At 35.3% G+C, this 26,126-nt stretch overlaps 1 protein-coding gene across 3 annotated transcripts in view; it reads right to left on the bottom strand.

The window, feature by feature from the left end:
- INO80D (INO80 complex subunit D) overlaps positions 1 to 26,126 on the bottom strand; it is a 50,416-nt gene that overhangs the window by 5,791 nt on the left and 18,499 nt on the right. For all 3 annotated transcript variants that reach the window (XM_081142721.1, XM_081142722.1, XM_081142720.1), the window contains 5 exons: positions 22,841 to 23,586; positions 16,025 to 16,133; positions 10,529 to 10,753; positions 5,655 to 5,764; positions 3,949 to 4,082 (listed from right to left, as the gene is read on the bottom strand). In XM_081142721.1, the coding sequence (XP_080998847.1) occupies positions 3,949 to 4,082; positions 5,655 to 5,764; positions 10,529 to 10,753; positions 16,025 to 16,133; positions 22,841 to 23,586 (1,324 nt within the window). The remainder of the gene's footprint in view (positions 1 to 3,948; positions 4,083 to 5,654; positions 5,765 to 10,528; positions 10,754 to 16,024; positions 16,134 to 22,840; positions 23,587 to 26,126) is intronic.

The following is a 26,126-nucleotide window of genomic DNA, read 5'->3' as shown; positions in this document are numbered from 1 at the left end:
TTGATGAATTCAGTAATAACACAACTAAATACATAAAAAGAGCGTAGACAATAGTATATCAAGATTAATAACTGCTCTGTCCGGTGCGGCTCAGTTGGCCGAGCATCATCCCTTGCACCGAAAGGTCGCCAGTCCGATTCCCAGTCAGGGCACACGCTCATTACAGGTTCAGTCCATATATGAGGCAAGTGACTGATTTTTCTCTCACATTGATGTTTCTCTCTCCCTCCCCCTCCCTCCCTCTCTCTCTAGGATCAATAATAATTTTTAAAAAGGCTAATAATTATTAGACTAATTACTAGCATCAAATTCAAAACAAGAAAGAATAAAATTAAAACATAAAGTCAGGAAATCTAAGAGAAATTTAACCCCAGCCAAATACTTGACACCAAACACAATTGTAGGCTTAAGTCAAAATGCACAAATTTATAAAACAGAGCTGTTTCCCAGTACCTGTGGGTTTTTTTTGGCGCAGCACTTGAGGTCTTCTTTTATTATATCCATTATTTAATTCAACAAATAGTGACTGAGCAACTAGCAGTATCCACCAGAGTGGTGGGCATTCATTCTAGGATTTCCCTCTAGGACCAGTGCAGATCTTAGCCAGGAGGAAGCTAGAGAGCTCCAGCCCAAGATACACAAGTCCTACTTGTAAGATACTCAGTATTACCTGGTTCTGAGTCTAGGTTGGTGTTTTATTCTCCTAAGCTTATGTCTCATAGCCCAGCAACTTTTTTGGTACTGTGCTAGACAATCCACACAGAACTGCCCATGACCAAGGCTCTGCCTGGCTCTTGGTAGTCCCTCACTTAGCTGCTTCCAAGAGTAATGCTGACTGCTCATTTACCTACCTACTACAAACACTAGTCACACCCAACTTTCTCATTCTGCTATATGCCAGGACAATGTGTGCACTAACTCACCATCTGTTGCATAGTGTCATACCTACTGAACACCATGTTCTGTCTGCCATGTTCCGACTTCCTGCAGCATGAGCCTCTGCTACCAGTGGTGTCCTATCCAGTGACCAAGTCTAGTTCCGCCTGAAGCTCAACCTCTCCCAGCTATGTGCCTAACCATTAACTTACTCAATCAACAATTACTTAATTAGCATGTTTGTTCTAAGCATTGGGGATGCAGCAATGAACAAAAAATGTTCCTGCCTTTGTGACATTTACATTCTAGGAAAGAGATACAGACAAAAAAAAGGTAGATAAAAAAAATTCAGGAAAAAAAATAAGATAGAGTCTGAGGATAAAAAGTGAGAAGATAGAGGGGGGGCAGAAGACTTCTTTGATGAACTGACATCATCAGAAACCTAAATGAAATGAAGAAATGCCAGTATAAACCTGGGAGAAGATGATTCTAGGAAAGGAGAAAAACAAGTGCAAAGCTCCTGAGGTGGGACCATACTGAGTGTTCAAGAAACAGCAAGAAGGCAATGTTGCTGGAACTCCGAAGCGTGGAGAGGGTATAAGAAGAAGCGGGAGAGGTCATAAGGGCCAGTGGCTCGTAGGGTGTGGTAAAGATTTTGGATATGATTCTCAATGTTATGAAAAGCCACCAGAAGGCTCTGATCAGGGAACTAAAGCGACCATATGTATATTCTGCTCTAAACGCTACATACTGTATGATTCTATTTATAAGATATTCTGGAAAATGTAAAATTATAGGAACAGAAGTAGATCAGTGGAGACAAAGTTTGACTATAAAGGGATAAAACAAGAGAATTTTGAGGGGTGACAGTGTTCTATATTTTGGTTATGGTAGTGGTTATATAACTGGATGCATTGTGAAAACTCATAGAACTATACATCAAAAAGAGTGAATTTTAATGTCCGTAAATTAAAAGAAAGTGGAATACACACACAACCCTCTCTGGCTGCTATGGGAACAATATATCTGAGTACAGGGCGGGGGCTGTGGCAAGAAGGGAGACCAATTAAGAGACCATTCTAATAATCCAAGGCAAAGATGAAGGTGGCTAAGGTTAGGATGGTAGCAGCAAAGCTGATCAAATGCGTTTGGATTCAGACATATAGTTTGAAAGTACAGCCAAGAGATTTGCACAGTTTTTGTCACCCAGTGTAAGTCTCCCACAGTGGAGGACTGACAGGGTACAAGTGTTAGCTATATACATTCATTCACATATATAATTTATATCTTAAAACAAAAATAGCTCAAACTAGTGCAGATTCTTTGTAACTGCACTGAGAGAAAACACCACTTTCAAAACTTTGTAAATACTTTTTAAAATGCTGATTAATAATTGATTTGTTATATAAAATGTGTTATTTTATGACTAATTTTATTATACTAATTCAACCTTGTTTGCCTACCTAAATTTTCCTAAGCAGCAATATTTAATCAGCTGCATAAACTGCTTTCAATTTCTTTAAAGCATTCACACAATAATTGTTGTTATACCAATAAAAACCTCACTCTTACAAAGTCAATAAAGCAGATCCTGAAGTATAACCTCCTTATTTAACAATATTTTCCTAGTCTTATTACAAGTATGCTGAACAGTATAACTGTAAAATCAAAATATACAACCAGGATCATTACTTCCATGGTTTGAAAGCTGCAGTGCCCACGTTACCAAGGGTCTGTGAAATAAACGAAGAACCACAGAAGTGGTTCAAGAACATAGGAATCAGTCCTTAATCATGACAAAGCCTGAATGAGCTAACAAAAATGTCTAAATTTTAAATGTTTGTAAATTAAAATGGGAAAACAATTATCCAACATTTGTGTGTACAGTTTAGTATACAAATTTTCAAAATATATGGTCCATAAAGGAAGTTAAAAAACAAGAGAGGTTCTTGGTAGAGAAGAAGCCAGTGAACTAAAAACATGCAAACTGAGTTCCAAAAGGAATGTGTTGTAGTCCTTGTTAAACATTTAGCTAGTAGCAACACCAGGATCACAACCTTCGATATGAAGCCCTGGCCAGTCAGTTACCCCGATGCACCCCGAAAACTGTAACATGCTTAAAGTGGCAAGAACTGTCTTACTCAGCACTGTGGTACATATACCTTGCACAATACCTTGCAAATAGCAGAAGAGCTCATTAAGTGTCTGATGGGTGAAAACAATACAAATGTATTTATTTCAAATTATTATATAATTCAGATAGTTCACTAATTCAGACTTGTCTCTCCTCTAAATTATTCTGAATTAATTAGGGCTTATAATTCTACCATTAACAGAAGCAATGATTAACTTCAGTAGAATTACAGAAAGGTTTGGCTTTGGGCCAAAATTGTATCCACTATCCAAGACATTCACAGAACTATATATAAAACAACAAAAACCTAGAGAAATAGGACAAAAAGGAGCTTGGGAAATCTGTATAAGAAAATGTAACTTAAGAAGAGAGGTATAGAAAAGGGATAGATAATAAACAAAATAACCATATTTAAGTAACCACTAAGACAGTGCTGTTGCTTATAAATGAGGGTATGAAAGTCATTTAGTGAGTCATGACCAGCATTTTTCTTTTTTTTTTAATCCTCACCCGAGGATATTTTTTCCATTAATTTTTAGAGTGGAAGGCAGGGAGGAAGATGAGAGAGAGAGAGAGGGGGAGAGGGAGAGAGAAACCTTGATGTGAGAGACGCGTTGATCGGTGTCCTCCTGCACGTGCTGACTGGGGCCGGGATCAAAGCTGCAATGGAGGTACGTGCCCCTTGAGCAGGAATCGAACCTTCAACCTGTTGGTCTGTGGGCCAGCACTCTGACCACTGACTGACACCAGCCAGGGCTTTTTTTTTTTTTTAGTACAATAGAACAGACTAGAAAATAACAGGTGCTAACACTATTGTTTCATAAAACTTGTTTCAGTGATTTATATACATACGTAGTTTGTACTAAGACACAAAATACTTCCCACTGCGGATAGCTATTGTGAAAGCCTCTGCTGCAGAAAATAAAATCTGAACTTACCATTTTTTTGGCATGTTCTTCACACAGAGGTGTCTGGTGTGTAATGTCAAAAACAGGCACAGAACACTGCTGTCCATCTGCAAACTTGGCCGTGCAACTTGAGAAGAGCTGCTGAGAACGGTTCAAGAGGATATCTGGGGTTTTTAAGTTAGGGATAAAACACACTGAAACTCTACTTAATTTTTTTAATTTTTATATAAAATATTCTTTCCTTACTTATGTTTAGTAAGCATAAATTTTATTATTTATAAAAGCTAAAAAGCCAATTCAGCTACTGATATGAGAAAATGATGATAGTTTTATCATCATTACTTATCAGAAGAGAAATCAGAAGGAGTCTATTTTGCTATTGGGCTCCTAAACACAAGTCTCCTTTAGGGTCATTCTGATTTCTGTTATTTGGGGAAGCAGGGTCATTTCCTTCTTAACACACTAACTTCTAAAAGTTCCACTGTAACAGTTAAAAACAAACAAACAAAAACACTTTCTTATAAGGAAAACTTCTGCGTATGACACGCATCAAGAAGAATAAAAATACCTGAAACTAATACAAAAGAATATTTAATGTAAACTGTAACTGAAAAAAATAAAGAATACAACATAACAGCTGATAACTGTTAAAATGTGTATAACTGATAACTTAATTCTGTAAACAAACTGTATGTTAATAAACAATGACCTTATAATCATTCAAAGTATGTATACATTTCTTGAATGATATAATTCTAAAAAACCTCATCTACCAAATTTGGATTTTTAATTTCACATTTCTAACACCACACTCAAACTTCCAAGTTACGAAAAATTACTTTTGAATAAAAACTATACTATTAAAATGGAACATCAACTTTACATCACCAACACTTTTAAGCATCCATATACTTTCAGCCACTAACTACATTTCCCCAAAATTTACTTTATATCTATTAAGGAAGTATCTTCCTGTTTTTCCTTTATGCTTTTATAGTTAAGACTCTTCATAAAGCCTTTACTGCATAGAAACTGCTATTGAAAAAGTTGTGAAAATACAACTCCAAGAATAGAAAGGAGGGCAAAAGTCAAATAGATAGTACAGTAAGAAACTGTTACTATATACATTTTTAAATGCTACTCAATTTTAAATGTTTAATAAAAGTGAGAGCAATAAGATTTCATAACCAGCCTGAAGCCCTTAATAAAAGTTTTCCTCAAGTATTTTCTGTCTGAAGAAATTTTCTTTCTCAGTGATGTTTATGTTTCATTCATTTCAAGTCAGTGCTGTACTCCATACAAATAGGAAATTATTCCCATAGCAAAAGGCACACTGTAAAACTGTATAACTTCTTAAAAGATTAAAAACAGTTTTTGAATAATATGATTTGATTTTTTCATCAATGAGGGTTATAGCTGCTTCTTACAAACTAACTCTCTAAAACTACTGGAAGGATTGAAATTCTGTTAACAAAATTTAATCAAGTGACTGACAGCTATTGGAAGAACCTGCTACCTGCTGTTAATTTTGCTTATTGTGATGTGATTCTTGAATAACTAACTGCAAAGATATAAGCAAGAAAATTATTCAGAGGACATCATGGAAATGAGAAGTTATATAAAAATTATTTTTAATATTAGTTATTTCAAAAGTCCTTCATTTAGCTTAAGAATGAAATATACAGCCCTGAATGAGTCAAGACTTGAATGCACACTCAACTGAGTTAATAGGATACGTTGGAAACAATGTCTGGTGAATGGAAGGGCTTTGTTAGTGCACTGTTCACCCTTCACCGTCCCACTGCATGCTGCTGGTTCCACCTCCCTCAACTTGGTCCGGCTTATGCTAAGGAAGAAAAAAAAAACAAAATTAATCTTTAAAAAATGCTTCAAGAACCCAGGAAAGTTGTTCAACACTATGCTACTACAATGTAACACCAACATTTTACCTCTCTACATTCACTAAATAAAATGTAAATATGGGTTACAATGGCCAGTTCCACAGTTTCCCCAATCTACTGATAAAACAAATAATTAAATTATAATCAGTTTCAACTATGCCTATCTGTTTTCTTTTTATTAAAATGATATTTTGATTCCTTTTACTTCACAAAGAGACAGTACAGAAGGGGAGAAGAACAGACTAGATGAGTCAGAACCTGGTTCTGAAAATCAGCTCTACCTCTTACTAGCTGTGTGACCTTCGCAAGTTACTTAGCCTTGCTTAAGTCTCAACTTCCTCACCTGTAAAGTAGAGATAAGAGATAAGAAAAGATACACATCTAAAACACATATTAAATACAGTACTTAGTATGGTACATAGTAAACAGTCAATGGTTGTTAGTTTATTATTATCATCATCGTTAGATTTTGGCCATGTCAAGCTGCTGAACAATAAGCGCAAAAAACTTAATTTAATACATGAGGAAAGGGATACTGATATGTAGACACGGCTGTGCTGCTCGCAAAATGCACTCACTCTGTACATATTTTTTAACTTTCTATTATATGTGCAACTCCAACTTTCATTAAATGGTATCTTCGTTTTGTTATTTAAATATTTAACCTTATTTTTAAATTTTATGAATAGGCAATATTGTTTACACGGTTCTCAAAAAGAATCAAAGAATAGAAAGCTAGGCAGTGAATAATCTCCTTTCTAACTTAATCCTGATTTGCCAGTTCCCATTCCCTCTTATAAAAAAGTATTCATTTTATTAGTTTGTGGATCCTTCCATAGTTTTATACAAACATAAAAAAAAAAAATAAACAATACTTAAATTCTTAGAAGAACAAAAACTATGCTATCTATGTGACTCAATAAAGCATCACAAACTATTAAATCTTTACATATGTCTGAGTATAGACAAAGAATCTACTTACTCCACTGAGCCACAAGTCAGGCATTAAAAATAGAAAATCCTTGGAACTGTCTGTTTCTAGTATCTTTCTAAGGATTTCAATGGAATGATTTATACTAATTAGAGGAGGTCATATAGAATCTAAATTGTATATGATTTTACATAAGCTCTAAATAAAATAATATTTCTATTATATTTATGACTTTCATAACAGGAAATGCAAATAGAGAACCAGGTGATGCTTCCAAGGTTGCTTTAATAAGATTTGTCAAGATCACTAAAGTGGGGAAGTAGATCATTAACTTTAGCCCTGTAAAAAGGATATATAATTTCAAGTAAATGAAGCTTTACTATTTTGGCTAATTCTCTTGGTCTAGATTTAAATAGAAGGTACCTCTCTAGACTGAATGGATAATTTTCATGGAACACTTTAATAATTTGCTCAGCCATCTACCAAACCTGATGCACAATGTATTTCCTCATTTTCTTTATCCTAGACTTCAAAAAAACCCATTGGCTTCATTTTAAAAATCGCCAATATATTCCAATTCACCAACCTATCTCAAAATAAACCCAAAGTCAGAATTTCAATATCTCCATGGATAATTAAGGTAAAAATGCCTGATATGATGTCAGATATATTTTAATATCCAAAGAATCCCCCAAACAAAAGAATTACCAAACATTTTGAAGTTTTTAATATGAAAACAATTACTGTAGCCTTCCCATTAACAATGAAGGTTCCACACACAACAGTCTCTGTAGGCTTGTGGGCTACAAGATACTTAGATTTGGGTTTACATACTTTAAGCTATTTCAATGGCTTATTTCACATATTCACCAACAAACATGACAAAGTTATGAGATAAGAAAAAATACTTTAATGTTATTCAGTTTATATCCAAGCTACGTTTTTAAAAATACCAGAAGGTAGCCATTAAAGTTTAGATTTCTAAAATATTTTACAGCAACTTTCAAAATGACTTTTGTTAAACTAGTCTTTCATAGCAAATATATCAAATAGAGAACATTATCTACCTGACAGCTGATTTCTGTGAACCTAAAATCTAATGTAAAGAAGCAAGCTACCAATCCCAAGTAATGATTCCAGCACATTGGTATATGACTATCAGTGATGCACTGGGCAATACATTTTATGACATCAAATAAATTTGAAAACTGTAGTGTTCATCTTCTTATTTGTTTTGTAATACTTAATTACCATAAAATTTTTCTTACGAAAAAAAATCACTAAAGGTGTTTTGGGAGCTGTTCTGAAAAGGAAGGGGTTGATTCTGCCAGTTAAACCAATAAATACAGTTTTCTACTTAAATTCCAAATTGTCCCAAACTCACAGTATAGTCCTTTACATATTTGGGAAGGTCATAATAATACACTAGAATCAATGTCTACAATGCTCTACATACAGATTGCTTTATGCTGGACAAAACAGGTTTCTACTGAAATTATGTACTTGAGAGTATAATATAAATGTTAGATGTTATTTTAAAACCCATGTCAAACTGAGTAAAATCTTTCAACAAGTAAATAATAGACAATAGTCTCTTCACTTGTTCAATTCTATTCATTTGTTCATCAACACTGGAGATTTAAGACCAAAATGTACATTGTTCCTGCCTTCATAGAAATTACTGTCTAACCTGAGACAGACATTAACACAAGTCTACATTAATAAAATTCTACAGTGAAGCAGAGGTCAGCACAATAAGCATATCTAATCAGGGGACCTAACATAGTCAAGGGAATCCAGGAATGTTTCTCTGAGAAAGGCAAGGCTCTGAGTAAGTAAGCTAAGACCTAAAGGATGTTCTAGAACAGGCACTACCTCCCCTACAGAGGATTGGGAGCTCTGGGAGTAAGGGAAAATACTGCAGGCTGCGTTCATTCTGCAGGTATATTAGATACGCACAATTTCAAACAGCTCTAAATATGCCAAGAGGCAGAAAACTCAGTCATAGTACTTTTTTGAGATAAGCAACTGAAAAATAGTTTACTTTTTTACAGTAAATATAATGAAAACCAAAATATGCAAAACTAAAATGAAATTTCAAAAAGTATATAGGTATGTAAGAAATATAACCATTAGCTACAAAGCGAAGGTTATTTTTAGCTTTCTGTTTGTTTTATACCCTTTTTACCCTCAAGTGACTCATGAACTCTACAGAAAAATTAGAATATAGACTATAAATTTTCTTAACTTTAATTTATCAATAATCCCACTATCTAGAGACAACTATTGCTAATATTTAAATGTATAAACTCCTAAAATGTTATATATTATATAATATTTAAGGTTATCTGAAAATATAATAAGACTACAAAGTAATAAACTCAATACAGAACTAAGCCTTCTAAATTGAAAACTATTTCCCTAGTTAAATAAGATGTTTTGGAAATTTTTAATTCAATTAAGCTAGTATTTTCAAAAGGTACATAATATAAGTAATTATGATTTAAATTTTTACCATCTAGATAAACTTCTACAATAGTAATAAATCATAATTTCTTCACTGAAATATCAGGTAACTCTACACTTCCAATATGTGGATTTTCATTCAATAAAGTATTATGTAAACATTATAAATCATATTTTCAAAACAATCTTTAAGAATATTGAGGAATGTTATATTTTTAAGGGGGAAAAGAACTGGACACTTTACTTTTAAAACAGTACAAATCTAATTCTGCTTAATTACATACATAAAAATGAAAAAGTGTAAAGACTGACATTTGTATTATGAAACCATTAAAAGTCATGTTTTAAAGAATATCATGAAAAAAAGGTCATAATTCAGTATTAAATGGGAAAAAAAGCAGAGAATAAAAAAATACATATAACATGATCTCAATTTTGCTTTTTAATACAAACACATGGCTCACTGGAGATTACACACACACACACACACACACACACACACGCACACACAGAAAAAGACTAGAAGGAAACAGAATCAAAATGTTCATAGTGCTCTTTCTGTTTCATGAATGGTGATATTATTGAAGGAGATCTTCCCCCTTATTTTTTCTATATTTTTCAAACTTTTCACAGTAAGCCAAATATCTGCACTATAAACAGAGAAATTTTCCCCCAAAGAAATCCAGTGTAATAAAATATTTTTAACATGTAACATAGATATTAACAGAAATACAATTCAAATTTTTAAATAGTAAAAAATGTGAAACGCTACCTTTGTAGTAATAAACTCTAAATATTACTTTTAAATAACATACAAAATTTCTAGGCATTGTATTTTTTTTAAGACACGTAACATTCTCAAACCCTTTACTGAATAAATTCTAATCAAAGTCTAGCAAAATTCCAATAATGCTTTAATTTCTTTTTTTTTTTTTTTTTACTCCTCACTGGAAGACATGCTTAGAGAGAGAAAGAGAAATATCGATGTGAGAGAGAAACATTGATTAGTTGCCTTCCGGTATGTGCCCTAACTGGGCATTGAACTCACAACCCAGGTAGTACCCTGACCAGGAACTGAACTGGCAACCTCCAGCCAGAAAGTAATGCTTTACTTTTAATGTCAGTTCATGGCAGTATTATTTTTCCATCTGTGTAGAACTTTATCTGAGCAACAAAACCAAAACACAATGCTTAAGTAGTTCAGACTTAAATGCCCACTGCCCATTGTGCCTCAACTATCCTCTCAAAAGTTACAGAAAACAGACTGAGACAGGTTCCTAGAAACGGGTGGCTGCGTACGGCTGGCTCTGACCTGGTTCGATGGCAAGCAGCTCTCTGCAGTTCTTGGAGTAACTGACCAGTGCACTCTGGTTCCCTACTGGCCGCCTGCAGCAAGGCTTTCCTAAACGTGTGCCGGCATTTCTTTTGACGGGATTCTGCCCGCTCCAGGCGGCAGAGGTGCTTATATTTCTGCTGAAAGTAAGTGCAAAGTTGGGTCACCCTGGAGCTCCTACTCTCCGTATCATCGTCATCTGACCTGGAAGGTGCAAGGAGAGAAGTGAAAACCTGATTACCCATTAGGCTCATTTTAGAAAAGGGAAAAGCGGGGGAAGAAGGGTGGCTGGATGCACAGGGTTAAAATGTGTGGCATGTGAGCACATACTTATTAACAAAATTAGTGGAAGAGATTTCCAGTAGAGCTGAAAATAAGCACAATATTTCAAACAATAAGGCAGGTAGTAGAGGCAACCCAGTGCTTTTAAGGAGCTTAACCTTAGCTTATCAGAATTAGACAATACATCAGTGTCTTCTAAATTCTTGGGAAGACTATATATATATTTTACCTTTACTTACTAAAAAGTCGGAGTAAATGACACGCAGTTATGAGGAAACAGCATAATTTCATAAAAGATAGGTCATACCAGAAATAGAGCAGTGAATTCAAACAGTGCATTATCAAAAAGCTGCCCTTTTAGTACTTGTTTTTCTTGCTAAACACAAAAAAATTTTGATTGTAGGGATCACAATCATTCTACAGACTTTTTTTTTAACTATAGGAGATATCCTGAACAACATTTCATATTCCAGGGTTTCTTTTGTCGTTATGCTAATGTCAACTGATCAGTAGCCCCTGCTGGAGTGCTACATTGAAAAGGATGCTGAGGGCACATCTAGGCTCAACAAGAAAGAGTGCTGTGGCTGGTTAGCGATGTCCACTACAAGTGGGGTTAGAAAGGTCACTTTTCTATGATCTCATTTTTTATTCTTAAAAATAATGCACACTACACTTGTAAACTGACCATGTTATTTACCTTCTCTTCTATTGTAACATAAATAAATAGTAACCATGTGACCCCTACAAACAAAATATTATCTTACTAATCTTCTGTAAATCACTGCTTGATTTCTCTTCTCTTCTTAAGTGTTATTCCCTCCTTTTTCCTTCAGAATAGCCCATTAACAGGCTATCTGTCAACTTCTGTTTAATATATGTCCTAAGAAACATGTTCTCTTCAGTATACATTCTCTACAGTTATACCAATAGAAAGATATTATTTCAATCTTTTCATTTATTCAACATTCAACAGTTACTGTATGTCTATTATGCTGAGTACCACAGAGGAGAAACAAAACATTTCAAGGAGTTTGCAACGTAATTTAGACAAGATAAATACATCCCAAAAGTTAAGTAATTCAAGAGGATAGACTCAGTAACTAAAACTGTAGGGCAGTTAGACCAATGATTCAAATATCTGACCTCAAATTTGAAAAGTCTAAGGGCTCTTCAAAATTTCAGATCCCAAGACCTTCCTGAGATCTAAACCAGAGCTTCCATGGGATGGGGCCCAGGAATCTTTATTCTGAATTGTTCCCCCAAGTCCCACAGCAGGTCCTTATTTGGGAGTACTAATAAAGCCATAAGTGCTATAAATATCTTTAATGCAAAGTAGACAACAATAAGTAACATAAGAGAGGAATACAGTGTTATTAACATTCACTAAAAAGATTGCTGGATGAAATACATTCTTTGTAGAGGAGATGGCAATAGAACTCAAGCTTGAAGAAAGGGTAGAATCTGAAGATAAGACACAAAGGTACCTCACAAGGATAAAACAATATAAGCAAAGATACAGAGAGGGACTCGGTTTGGCTAAGGTGTGAGGATGTAGTGGAGTGATAGTAGGTAAGGTAACTTTCTACACCTGTATGCCAGATTAAAGAGCTTAACCTTTATTCCACAGGCAATGAAGAACCATGTCAATTTTTAAGAAAATAGGTAACAATAATAGAGCTATGCAGGAGAAAGATTATACTGTTGGCAGATGTAAGTGGAGGAAGGTATAGAAGAGAACAGTAAGAAAATTGTTATAAAACTCCAGGGAAGAGATAACACGGAGCCACACCACAGTGGCAGCAGCAGGACTGGAGAGGATGAGGGGAAATCTGCATGTATAAAAGAAAGACTTTGTCAACCGGCCAAGGGAGATGGAAGGGACAAAAATCACTCAGCGGTTTCACCAGCAAAGACCCTGCAGGGAACAGGAATAAGCAGATTCAGGGCAAGAAATAAATTCCATTTCAGACCTAGTGAATGTCAAGTAGAAATGAGGTATCAAACGGAGCAGAGGAAAAACCGTTGGAAATGATAAACTGGAGCACATTTAGGGAAGAGATACAGATTTTGGAGTCAACAGCTAACAACTGAAAGACAGGGGAGTGACTAAAGTAAAAGGCCACAGAGATAACAGAAAGAGAAAGACACATAAGGACCATTATCATAAAAGAATTAGCTCAATTTGGTGACTGGATATGAAGGATAAGAAAGTCAATAATGAGTCAGTGACTCTGAATCTGCATCATGAGGAGGATGCAAGTGCCATGAACAGGAAAAGGAAAGACGAGAAATGGCGAGTCCTAAAGAACAGCCAGGGCGGAGCTGCGCAGATCAGGGGTTCCCACCGCCACGACGGGAAGGTGCACCTGGGCGCCACGTCCTTATAGGCTTACTCACAGTTTGCAAAGCTTACTCATAATTCCCACACTTCCCTTGCTGTGGACCAGAAACTAGAAACTCTAAGCATCTCTAAGGTGCTTCCCACTTCTAAGATGCTATGCCATTATTATTACAAGCCTGGCTTTGCTGAGGAAGAGGAGCATACTGGGAAGAGAAAAGCCAGTTCCCATCGTTTACCAGCAGTGAAAAGGCCTGGCACCTACTGCATTCTCAAGGTGTGTTACTGTCCTTGAGATAAAATGAGAGAGAGAGCTAGCTGGCTTGTCTATTCCTGAGGGTAAGAGAATAAAAAGAAATTACATATGCCCAGCTGGTGTGGCTCAGCGGTCGAGCATCGACCCATAAACAGAGAGATCACAGTTCCATTCCCGGTCAGGGCACATGCACGGGTTGTGGGCTCGATCACCACTAGGGGGTCATGCAGGAGGCAGCCGATCAATGACTCTCATTAATGATGTTTCTCTCTCTCTCCTTCCCTTCCTCTCTCTGAAGTCAATAAAAACATATTCTAAAAAAAAAAAACAAAGAAAGAGAGAGAGAAAGAGAGGGGGGGGGAAGAGAGAGAGAGAGAGAGAGAAAGAAAGAAAGAGAAGAAAGAAAGAGAGAGAGAGGGAGGGAGGGAGGGAGGGAGGGAGGGAGGGAGGGAGGGAGGGAGGGAGGAAGGAAGGAAGGAAGGAAGGAAGGAAGGAAGGAAGGAAGGAAGGAAGGAAGGAAGGAAGGAAGGAAGGAAGAAGGGAGGGACATATGTAAAATCACAATGTAAATACAGGTATTACTATTATTAAAATGCTAATAGTAACTCCAAATATAGAGCAGTAAATTCCAAACCTGAATTCCTAAGACTTCAGGCTTGTCCATAATCTCAAGGCATGACATGAAATTCCCCAAATAAAATTCATTTTACTTTACTTCTTAAAAACAACAAAAAAACAGAAAGGTAACATTTCTGATAAAAATAGAGGAATCAGAAAAAGGTACACATATTGAAGAAAATAATGAGTTTAATTTTAGAACTACTGAATTTAGGGTATGGCAGAATATGTAATGAGAAATATCTGATAGCAGTTCTAACTTGAAAGAAAGGTCAGACGTAAGAAAAATATTTGGGAGTTATTCACATATAGATAACAGTTTAAACAAAAAAGGAGTAAAAGACTAAATGCAATATGGCAACTTATATTATATATTCTAGGGGACCCAAAGCAACTACATACAGGATAAAATATACTTATGGATGCATTTTTGGTCTCAAAGGAAGTAGAGGAAATCTCTTCCCAAACTGCTTGGTAAAAAACAAACAAACTGAAGACAGCAACAGAAACCTTTCAAAATGAAACACAGAGAGGAAAAAACACTGGGGAATAAAAAATGAACAGGACATCAGTAAGTTACTGGATAATTTCAAACAGCCTAAAATATGTGTAACTAGAGTTTCTCAAATAGAAGGGGGAAGAAAAATAATTGAAGAAAACTGGGCCAAAATTTTTCCAAATTTGATAAGACTTATAAACATACAGATCTAAAAGCTCAGTTGTCCTATCTGAAAGAAAGAATATGCTCTGGTAAGGAAACAGTCTTCAGTGACATCTAAAACGGAACATCAAGAGAGAGAGAGAAAAACTATAGCATTCTCCAATACCATGTAGGAAATAGGTAAGGCATGGACAAATAAATGGGAAATAAATCCCAGGAGTGGAAAGGAATGCATTAGACTCTTGTAAGTTAAGGACACTGGCCATTAATAAATCTAACTAACTCTCTGCTCTAATTCCAGGACCAAGGAAGTTTCTGATTATATTTTGCTTCCCATGTAGTTTTGCTTAGTGAACATCTGTACTACTTAAAGATTACACATTTCACTGTAAACTGGTATTTTGGTTTATATGCTAGGGCTAGTCAATCAGTTCCCTCACCTCTGGGTGTACTAACAAATCACATTTTAAGTCTACATGTATGTCCATACAATGATACTGCAAAATTCTATGAGTTGGCCTGAGGCAGACAGCTGCTCTCCTCTCTATCTTGCTGAACATCTATTCAAACCACAATACTCTAAAAAATAATAATTAGCTGAGTCTGTGAGTTATCTTTTGGCCCCATAAATAAGGCTGTATCTCAGCACTGTCACAGTACACCAAGTGAATTCCTAGGACTCCTAGGACCCTGAAAAGAAAAACACACTGGCTTTCTCACTATCATTGAAGGGGCTGTGCATTAACCTACAGCTTTCTGGTAAGGTAGCTACCAAAAACCTTTAATGCCATTATCATGGAAAACATATTGGCACATTAGAAATATTCAGTGCATTAAAATATTACAGAATAGGTCAATCTTACAGAAGATAAAGGTGAAGTAAAAAGTACTATTTCCAACTAATATGTGAATAGGGCAACAAAGATAAGGAAAAGTCAGAGAATAGGACTTTCAAGTAGCCTTGGGACTACAGGCAAGTTCCTCATCCTATCTGGGCCCTGATTTCCTCTTCTGTAAAATGAGGAAATGATTTCCTCTTCTGTAAAATAAGGAAATGGGCTCAGATAATCACTAAGGTCCCTTTCAATTCAAAATTCTACTATAATTATTTCCTTCAGTGATACCTAGGAAAGGTACAAATTAATAAGAAAACTTAAGAGTAACTTTCCTCAAACAATATAGTACATTTCTTTCCAAGTGGAATCTATTTTATCTACTTTACAATAAAACTAGATCCAATAAAATAAAATAAAAATTGCATATAAAGGGAAGACTCAATTGCTACAGTGGTAATTTAAGAATAAAAACAAAAAGACTTACGTGTGTCTTTCATATCTGAGGGTTTCTCGGATGGACCATGCAACCTGGTATGGCGAGGCCTGCTCTGAGTCCTCCAGTTCCTCTCCGCTCTCTTCAGACCAGTCCAACCCTGGTACAGATGAGAGAATATTGCAAGTAAGAAAAAAATCTACTTTTATTTAAAATTCAGATAAAAAGCAACCTGAAATATGTGACCCAACACCTATAGCAAGTACTATCTATCACAGTTTGAATAAATGCCTCCTGATGAGTTTCATCCCTGTCTGACAAGGATATTAATAATGAATATATGACACACTCCAGTCTAAAACAATGACATTATAACAAAAAGGCTATAGTCCAGGGATGAACTTCTTTTTTGTTCTGTTTTTCAACTATATTTTTCAATTACACTTTACATTCAATATTATTTTGTATTAGTTTCAGGTGTACAGCACAGTGGTTAGATAATCATATACTTTACAAAGTGTTTCCCCCAATAATTCCAGTACCCACCTGAGACCATATATAGTTATTACAATATTATTGACTATATTCCCTATGCTGTACTTTATATCTATGACTATTCTGTAACTACCAATTTTTATTTTCTTTATCTCTTCAACCTGTCCTCCAACCGCCCTCCCCTCTGGCTACCAACAGTCTGTTCTCTGTGTCTGAGTCTGTCTCAATTTTGTTTGCAAGTTTATTTTGTTCTTTAGATTCCACCTCTAAGTGAAATCATATGGTATTTGTCTTTCTCTGGCTGACCTATTTCACTTAGCATTATGCCCTCTAGGTCGACCCATGCTGTCACCAATGTTAAGATTTCATTATTTTTTATGGAAAGATAAACTTCTTTTATCAGACACTTCACAAATGGAGTAGAAACAACACAAGCAAAGAACGTTCAAGTTAAAAAAAAAAAGGTAGACTTTCATAAGTATCAAAACATCATACACATCAGTAAAACATAAAACATATTCAAGACTGTGAGAAAAGTTCAGGCAAGAAAAAAGTCAAAAGAAGGGGCCCAGAATAAACTGTCAAAGGCAAAGACACTCCACACCCCTTTCCTAACACCTCTGGAGGAAAGTACTCCATCCACTAGGTAGGGCCATTCCTATTTCTAATGTAGCTTGGCTACATTACAGCTGCCCCATTTTGGGTTCCATTTTGAAAAATAATTTTATAGGGAAAAGTAGAGAAATATGGTATGAACAATGCTTACATATTTTGTTAAATGCTATTACCTTTAATGATTGGATAATTGTTCGCTTCCAACAGAAAGGTTGTACTTGTTTAAAAGTTTTAGACCTAGGTGGTTTGGCTCAATGGTTAGAGCGTCAGCCCGTGGACTGAAGGGTACTGGGTTCGATTCCAGCCAAGGGCAAGTACCTCGGTTGCAGGCTCGATCCCCAGTCGGGGCAGGAGGCAATCAATCGATGTCTCTCTCTCTCACATCAACGTTTTTCTCTCTCTCTCTCTCTGTCCCTTCTACTCTCTCTGAAAAGCTACAGAAAAAATACCCTTGGATGACAATTAAAAAAAAAAATTTTTTTTAAGTGTTATAATGTGAAGAGGTCTTGCATAGCCTAAAATCTGACAGCCTGTGGGACTACTTTAATATACCCATACAGCTATAAAACTTTCATTAGATACCTTGATAATCAGTATTCTACATCTTCCTTCTTGAGACCCTCAAAAATCATTAGAAAAAGTTGTATTAAAAAGGACCTTACAGATTTCTTCCGTAATTTAAACAAGTTTACATGTGACAAATAAGGAAATTAAGAAAAAGTTAACTGAAATGCAAACTTTAAATGTTTAAAATTAAAGAACACATTGCAACTAGCATCAAATCTCAAATCTAATTCCAAGATTACTATCCAAAATGTAAGGTCATCTTTTTTTTTTTTTTTTAATGTTTTTATTGATTTTAGAGAGAGGGGTACGGAGAGGGATAGAGAGATAAAACATCGATGAGAGAGAAACATTGATCGGCTGCCTCCTACACGCCCCCTACTGGGGATGGAGCCCACAATCCGGGCATATGGGTTCATGGGTCGACACTCAACCACTGAGCCACCCCAGCTGGGCCAAAATGTCAGGTCATCTTAAAAACTTACTTTCTCTCAACTAAAATAATAATTTATTTTTTTTAAAGTAAAAAACAAGTGATCACAATAGCACCAGCTTCAGGATGTTGAAAGGTGAGGTCTTTCAAACACAAAGTGGCACTTTGAAAACTTAGATCATGAGTTATCTGCAGAAGTTATAATTTCTACTACTACACCTATACTTTCTCTGAAAAAGTCATGATCTAAATCGTAAGAACTAAAGTGTTTCTCCTATTATAAAATTAACTGTCCAATAAAGCAAACCTTTGATCTCAGCTTCATTATCACTAGTTTTAATGTAACTTACTGAGATAACCAGCCCAGACAGCAGTGCAAAAGCCAATTACAAGACTGCATTTTTTAAAAGTATTTTTTGCTGATATGAATGCAGACAATGCTTGGTCCTAACAGTGGGTTACAATTTCTGGTTTCTCCAAAATAATCTTTGTTTTGCAAACTTGAACCCCTAATATGTTTGAGTTTAAAAAAACAAAAAGAAAATGCTTTTTCTATAAATTTTGTTCTGTTCAAAATGATAGAAAAATCAGCCCTCAACACAACATTCAAAAGCTAAAAAATTATTAGCATCCACAAGTAAAAGTAAAAATTCAGTGGATGATACAGGTAAGTGATAAAATAAGAGGCAAACATTTTGGGGGAAAAGAGATATCTGCCTCAAAACTAACACCTAATGAGTTCTAAATAGATGACTAAAATATAAACAATAAAAGGACTGAAAGAAAATACTGTATAGGTGAAATACTCTTGGAATGAAAAGAGTCCAAAGATGGGAAGGAAAAACTGATTCAAAAGGAAGAAATCCTTAAAAAAGACAATACATTAAAAAGTTTAACTTCTAAATTCCAAAATCATAATAGATATTTAATAGCAAATAACAAATGGGAGGGAGATGAGGTATTATAACAAACATGATGTATAAAAAGCTCTTACTAATCAATAAAAAAAAGAAAAACATTATTAAAAATGAATGACAAATTGGAAAGGCAAAATAAGTGTGAAATACAAATGTCCAAAAAAAACATATTCAAAATTATATTATTAATCCAAAATAGTAGTTCTCATTCAAAGTGTAGTCCAAAGATCCCCACAGGTCCCTGGGACTCTTTCAAGGGAGTTCTTTAGGTCAACACCATCTTCAAAATAATACTAAGACATCATTTGTCTTTGTCACTCTATTGACATTTGCACTGATGATTTAAAAAAAAACAAGAAACAAACAAATAAACAAAACCCATGCTGGGTAAAACTGCTGGCACCTTAACATGAATCAAGGCAGTGGCATCAAATTTACTACTAGTCATTACATGTTTCACACCAGGACTTGCAGTTAAATAAGAACAAGAAAAAGTTTTAAGAATGTCCCTGATAAAGCACTTGTTTATTAAAGATTGTTTATTTCATTAAATCTCAATTCTTGAGTTCATGTCTTCATAACATTCTGTGTGACTAAATGTGAAGTATATATAAAGCACCTCTGTAGCATACAAAAAAAGTGTAATGGCTGTCTTGAGGAAAAGTACTTGCATGACTGTTCTAATTGTGACCTAAACTTGCTGATTCTTTTTCATTCAACACCATTTTTATTTGAAAGAGTGACTGACAAACTATGGTTATTAAGACTTAGCTATCTGGCAGTCATTTTTTCTAAAATGAACACAGTGAATCCATCACTTCAAGGAAAACAATATTTGTTGCCAATATAAAATTCAAATTTTTACCTTAAAGCTTGATTTTTTGCAAAATTTGAATTCATCACTAAAAGTATGACGAGTTCCTAATAGACTTTTCTGAGGAGATTGGTGGTACTATTACGGAATGTAATTTTAAATTTTTATATAATGAAAAATGTCAACATTTGGCACATCTGTATAACTCAGTAAATCGTAATTTTCCAAATGAGCAACAGACAATATTACAAAATCTTGCATGGGTAAAAGATTCATTCAAAGTGCAAGGTGAATCAATGGATTTTAATGTAACAGTATGTAAAATTCCTTTACTCTTTAGGAAACTACCGCTTGTCAAGTTTTGGTGTAGAATCAAATAAGAATATCCACAACTATTTGAAAAAAAGCTATTAAAGTATTCCTCCCTTTTCCAACTACCAATGTGTAAGGCCCTATTTCCATCTCCTAACAACATATAACAACAGATTATATACAGAAGCAAATACGAGAATCTAGCTGTCTTCTAATAAATCAGGCATTAGGATCTGCACAACAACATAAAACAATGCTGCTCTTCACATTATACTTGTTTTGGAAAACGTAGTTACTGTCCATAAAAAGAGCATGTTAATGTGGTGAGTTTGCTTTAATTTTTAAATGAATTATTTTTAAAATTTCTGTTTTAACGTCTAATTCAGTAAATATCAATATAACTCATGTACACAAAGCTCTATGGTGTCCTCAGTGATTTTTCAGAGTGTAGGGAGATTCTAAGGCCCAAAATTTGAGAAACACTGATCTAAGTTATACAAATTAAAACAAAATTTCTATGAAATTTGCAAACATAAAATAATAATAGTAATAATAATATTATTACCTACTACCCATGGCTACAAAGATGTAGAGAACCTGTCATTCTCATACACTGCTAAAAGGGTAAAGTGAAAAAATAATTCTGAAGGAAAATCTGGCAACACATATCAAAAAACTTTTTTAAAATCCAAAAGCTTGGAATCAGCAATTCTCCTTCTAGGAATCTATTTGAAGGAAAAATTAAAGATACGACAGTAATTATTTTACTGCAAGGCTATACAGCTACAACACTTTATAATGATATAAACTGGAAATGACAAATTAGAAAAGGCATTCAGCTGTGACAAATTACATTGTGTATGAAAAATTACTAATTAATATTACATTACCAAAAATTTTTAAACAGTTACAAAACTATGTATAGCAGGAACCCAATTTTATATATCTGAAAGAACATAGCAAGGTATTGACAAGTAAGCATTAATAAGGTTTGGAGAGTTTTAATTTATTATTTTTGTTTATATTTTTAAAGTTTTGTTTGTTTTGGGTTTTTGTTTGTTTTTGGGTTTTTTTTTATATCTTTATTGATTTCAGAGAGAGGAAAGGAGAGGGAGAGACAGAGACAGAAACATCAACGATGAGAGACATTGATCAGCTGCAGCCTGCAACCCGGGCATGTGCCCCGACCGGGAATCGAACCCTGATCGCCTGGATCCTAGGTCGATGCTCAACTGCTGAGCCACGCCTGGCCGGGCTTGTTTGTTTTTTTAATTAACAAAAGTCCTACATGGTTTAGTAATAGGTAAAACAATATAAAGCTATATAAGAAGAGTTCCCACTCCCATCTACTTAAAAAAACACCCTGTCCAATTCCATCTCCTTGTGGTAGCCAATGTTAACAGCCTGGTAGTGTACATCCACTCACACTTTACCTATACTCACACCTAATAGCCAAATATCTATCCATATACTCAGTCACAAGAGATACATTGATGTCTCTTGTTTACTTTTTTAAAAAATAAGATATTACAATACCTCTTGATTTTTTTCTACTTGTTAATATCGATCAAGGGCACAGCCAGGTAAAAGATAAGAATTTCATTCATTCTTTTTATAATAGCTGCATAATATTTCATAAAACATAGATGTACCATAATTTACTCAAGGTTCCCTACTGGTTATAAAGATTATTTGTAGATTTTTAATATTGCAAGCAATGCTGCAATAAACATCTTTGAACACATATCTTTACATTCTGATTATTTTTTACCATAAGACAGAGTCCCCAAAGTACGTATGCTGGCTATACATACAGTTTAAATTAGCAAATATTGTCACCAGCAATGTATGACATCCCATATCCTCACCAACACTGGATATGATTTTTGCCAATCTGATGATAATTCACTGTTATTTTAATTTGCATTTACTGCCTACTTTGGGGACTGAAATTTTCACTTGTTTATTAACCACTTATTTATCTTCTTCCTCTATTCCCATACTTTTCCCATTTTTGTATTGCTGTCATGTCATGCAAATAATTTTTCCTCAGGTCAGAATCACAGCTCACACCACATTCAAGAATAAATTCCAAATGAATTAAAGGTTTAAATGATCAAAAACAATCAAACTATTAATATAAAATATAGAATATCTTTATAAACTTGGGATCAGAGAGATTTTCTTAAGCAAGAACACTCAGAAGCAACAAAGAAAAGATAGACATTTGACTAAATTAAAGTTATATCTGTATCTTTTCACTTTTAAATCATGAATAGGAATTGCTTTGGGAATTTTTTTTAAGTTTTCTTTTTTAAACTGTTGGCAGATAGTAACAATGCTATCATTATTCCAAAGTCCTATGATAATACATGTAGAGAATTTCATTGGACACACAGGTACTGAGACTACAGAGGCATATACAATCAACTGTCTTTTAATATGCTGCTGTGCCGGGGCTACTACTACTACTGCTACTAGAAGCTATAACTGGAATTCTAAATTCCCAACTCCTATTTCTGTATCCTGTTCCCCAAGTATTATCCTCCCCAGTAGCATATTTACTTTAAGGTGGTCTACCTAAATACACAATCTTCCATTGGGACACTCTGTCCAAGTGTTCTTCTATCCCATCACCTATGTGGTAGTTACAAAAATAAAGCCTTGTGCAATATGTTGTATTACACATATATGATATGGTAAAATGGATAACTCACCTAAATGGGGAAACAAATCAGTGTCCAACTGATGTTTTTGGGTGCACAGTTTCACCAGTCTCTGCAGTCGACTTATACAAGAGAAGTGTGGAGAGAAGGCTGTGGCTTTCATAAGGACCCGGTCAGTCCTGGGTGGGTCCACGGCAGGAGCCCTACTGGATGGCAGGAGGGGCAGAGGCCTCTTGTGAGACAGCTGCCTCGCTTGTGCTATAGTGTGTGTGGTGGCGGCCACTCCCTGCATTGGTAGGCTGGTGTTCTGAGGTTGAGGTGACTTGCAGACTAAACCCTGCGGTGGCGCTGGAGGCTTTACAGAAGTGGATAAAGGTGACAGGCTGGAGTGCTGCTGCGGAGGCTGCTGCTGGGAAGGTGCAGGAGGGGGACTAAAGTGCTCTTGTCGAACTTTTAAAATCTCTGTCTCTCTCTGGCGCTGCCGATTCTGGGCCAACTTGCTCTGCAACTTCTTTCTCACAGTTGCCCCTTTCTTTAGGTCATCATCCTCCTCGTTGAAAGCAAATGGGTCTTCCAACTCAGTTTCCAGGTAGTGGAGAGGGACCCTTGCCCCAGGTGGAGAGAGGGACATTCCATCCAGTCCATTGGGCATCTTCAAGGCCAACGTAGGCACCGTCAGGCTAAAGGCCATCGTATCCATCTGGTGCCTGACCTTTACCTCATCTATAGGGTCATTCTTTTTCTTCCTCTCTTTTTTCGGGATAAAGCCAAGTACCTGCAAGTGGCTGTTGCAGTACCTTTAAAAACATACACATACATGGGAAAATGTTCATGATACATATTAAGTAAAATATAAAACTATATTTTATAAAATATGAATCCTAATATGTTATAAACGAATGACTAGCCCTAGCCAGCTTGGCTCAGTGGTTAGCGTTGGCCCAGGAACTGAAGGGTCCCAGGTTCTATTCCAGCAAAGAGCACGTACCGTGGTTGCAGGCTCGATCCCCTACCCCGGTCAAGGTGGGTGTGGGGGGCAACCAGTGGATGCATCTCTCTCACATGGATGTTTCTCTCTCTATCTCTCTCCCTTCCACTCTCTGAAAAGCAATGGAAAAAAGGTCCTCGGGCGAGGATTCAAAAAAAAAAAAGGTAGGACTAGAGTAACTCTTGACATTCGTGAATTTCATATATGCAACTTCCACGACTCTGAAGCAATCCTCAAAGTCCATGCAATTTTGCTGAAGCAAACATGTGAACTGTACAGTGTGGAGGCTGCCAGACAGAAGTCATTCAAATAGTAAGTGGCCCAGCCCAGCTATTGCTTCTCAGGTCCCTTGTTATTCTGTATTCATAGCAAACAAAGTAACTCATCAAGAGTCACTTAAAATTATCTATGGAGAAAAAAATACTGTATATATGTTCCAATGCCATTCAAGTATTTAGAGATTCATAAAGATCTTATGACATAACCATTAAGAATGACAAGTGTCCGCTATATGAATAGATTCATAAAACAAGAGAAAGGGCTTCAAGGACAACTGTACTAAGAAGCTTTCCAATACAGAATAAATTGGTTTTCTTGTTTTCAACTCACTTTCAAATTCACAAATGAATTAGTTTTTTTAATGAAGAAAAATGAGGTGGAGTATTTTTTTTTAATTTACAAATCAGACTTTCCTGGTCATTTACATGTGGGCAGCCTGAACAGTAAATGAGGCTACTATGTGTTTCATTACGTAATACAGCAGAGGCGGATTGCACATACAGTCCTCCTTCAACCTCACTCCACTCACTCCAGCCACCCTGGCGGCACTATCACAACAGAGTCTGAACTCCTAAAACCCTGCCTCTGCTAAAAGAGAAAATTCTTCATAACTAGAATTAGAACAGTTTACTAGCATTTAAAATAAGTATGCAAATATGCATTCTTGTCTAAAAGAACTAGTATACAGAGGAGTAACTACTAATGGGGTTGTTTTGGGGGGAAGAAAATGTAAAATTAGGCTGCGGTGACAGCTGCACAACCCTGTGAATATTACTAAAAAATACTGAATTGTATACTTTAAATGAGTGAACTGTATGGGATGTGAATTATATCTTAAACTGTTTTTAAAAATAAACATACAGATGACAAGAAATTTTCTTGGCAAATATATACATACTAGTAAAAATAGACATAAAATTGTAGCAAACTTAAACTTAAAATGTTATATAAAATAATCAACTTAATATAACCACTTATCTCTAAAAAATCAAGCAGTAATGAACCCTAGCTTAGAAAATGAACTTTACTTTTATTTATTTTTAATTTAATTTTTTAAACATATCTTCATTGATTTCAAAGAGAGGGAGAGGGAGAGACAGAAACATCAATGATGAGAGAGTCACTGATCGGCTGCCTCCTGCACAGGGGATCAAGCCTGCAAACCTGGCATGTACCCGACAGGGAAACCGTGATCTCCTTGATCACAGGTTGATGCTCAACCACTGTGCTACACCGGCCTGCTGAACTTTACTTTTAAATTATACCAGTACTACTACTGAGCATAACATTATTCTATTTCAAACACTGGAATCCCTTAAGTTAGCATTTATAATACACACCAGATAAATTAGACACCAGATATCAAGAAGCTTCCTCTAGCTGACCACCAACCAGATAATTTCGTCAATTGAAAGTCCTTGGAAATTTTTTTTCTGAAACAATACATAAACTATCTCAAATTCCTAAGTGTCCAAGGAGTAACTGCATCAACAATGAAAGTATATTTTCAAAAGAATATTAATATTTTCCATAGTATGTCATATAGTTACAATTATCAATATATATAGACAGGTTAAAACATATTATGACATGAACCCAACCTGGATTTCTTCAGGTAACATAAGAATATTATCTTCTGCTAAAGTCGACTTTAATATGTGTGTGTGTGTGTGTGTGTGTGTGTGTATGCCATTTGCATTTATATGTTCTTGGACCAATTTAAAAGAAAATGTATATTAGTACTTAACCAAGTATAGTTTCTCTTGACATAACAACACAAAAATCATTTCCCTTATCTTGATCTAAAAAGAGGAAATTACTTAGAATATAAAGGTGAAGATATATGCCTCACAGAATATTCTGGACAAATTTCGAGTGACTCTTACTTTACTGCTTGCTGTAAGCTATAATATTTGCTTCAGCTGAAATGAAAACAAATCCAAGGTTGACAATTGCAACTGTGATAAAATGAATTTAAGACAAAATTACTGAAATGTGTTTATTATGGAGCTAGAAGTAAAAAATTAATCCAAGTTCTTCCATTTTTTAAGTTTAAAAAGGGCAAGGGTA

This window comes from Miniopterus schreibersii (genome assembly GCF_964146895.1).
Source record: "Miniopterus schreibersii genome assembly, chromosome: 7".
NCBI lineage: Eukaryota > Metazoa > Chordata > Mammalia > Chiroptera > Miniopteridae > Miniopterus > Miniopterus schreibersii.
This window is presented reverse-complemented; position numbering and strand designations above follow the sequence as displayed.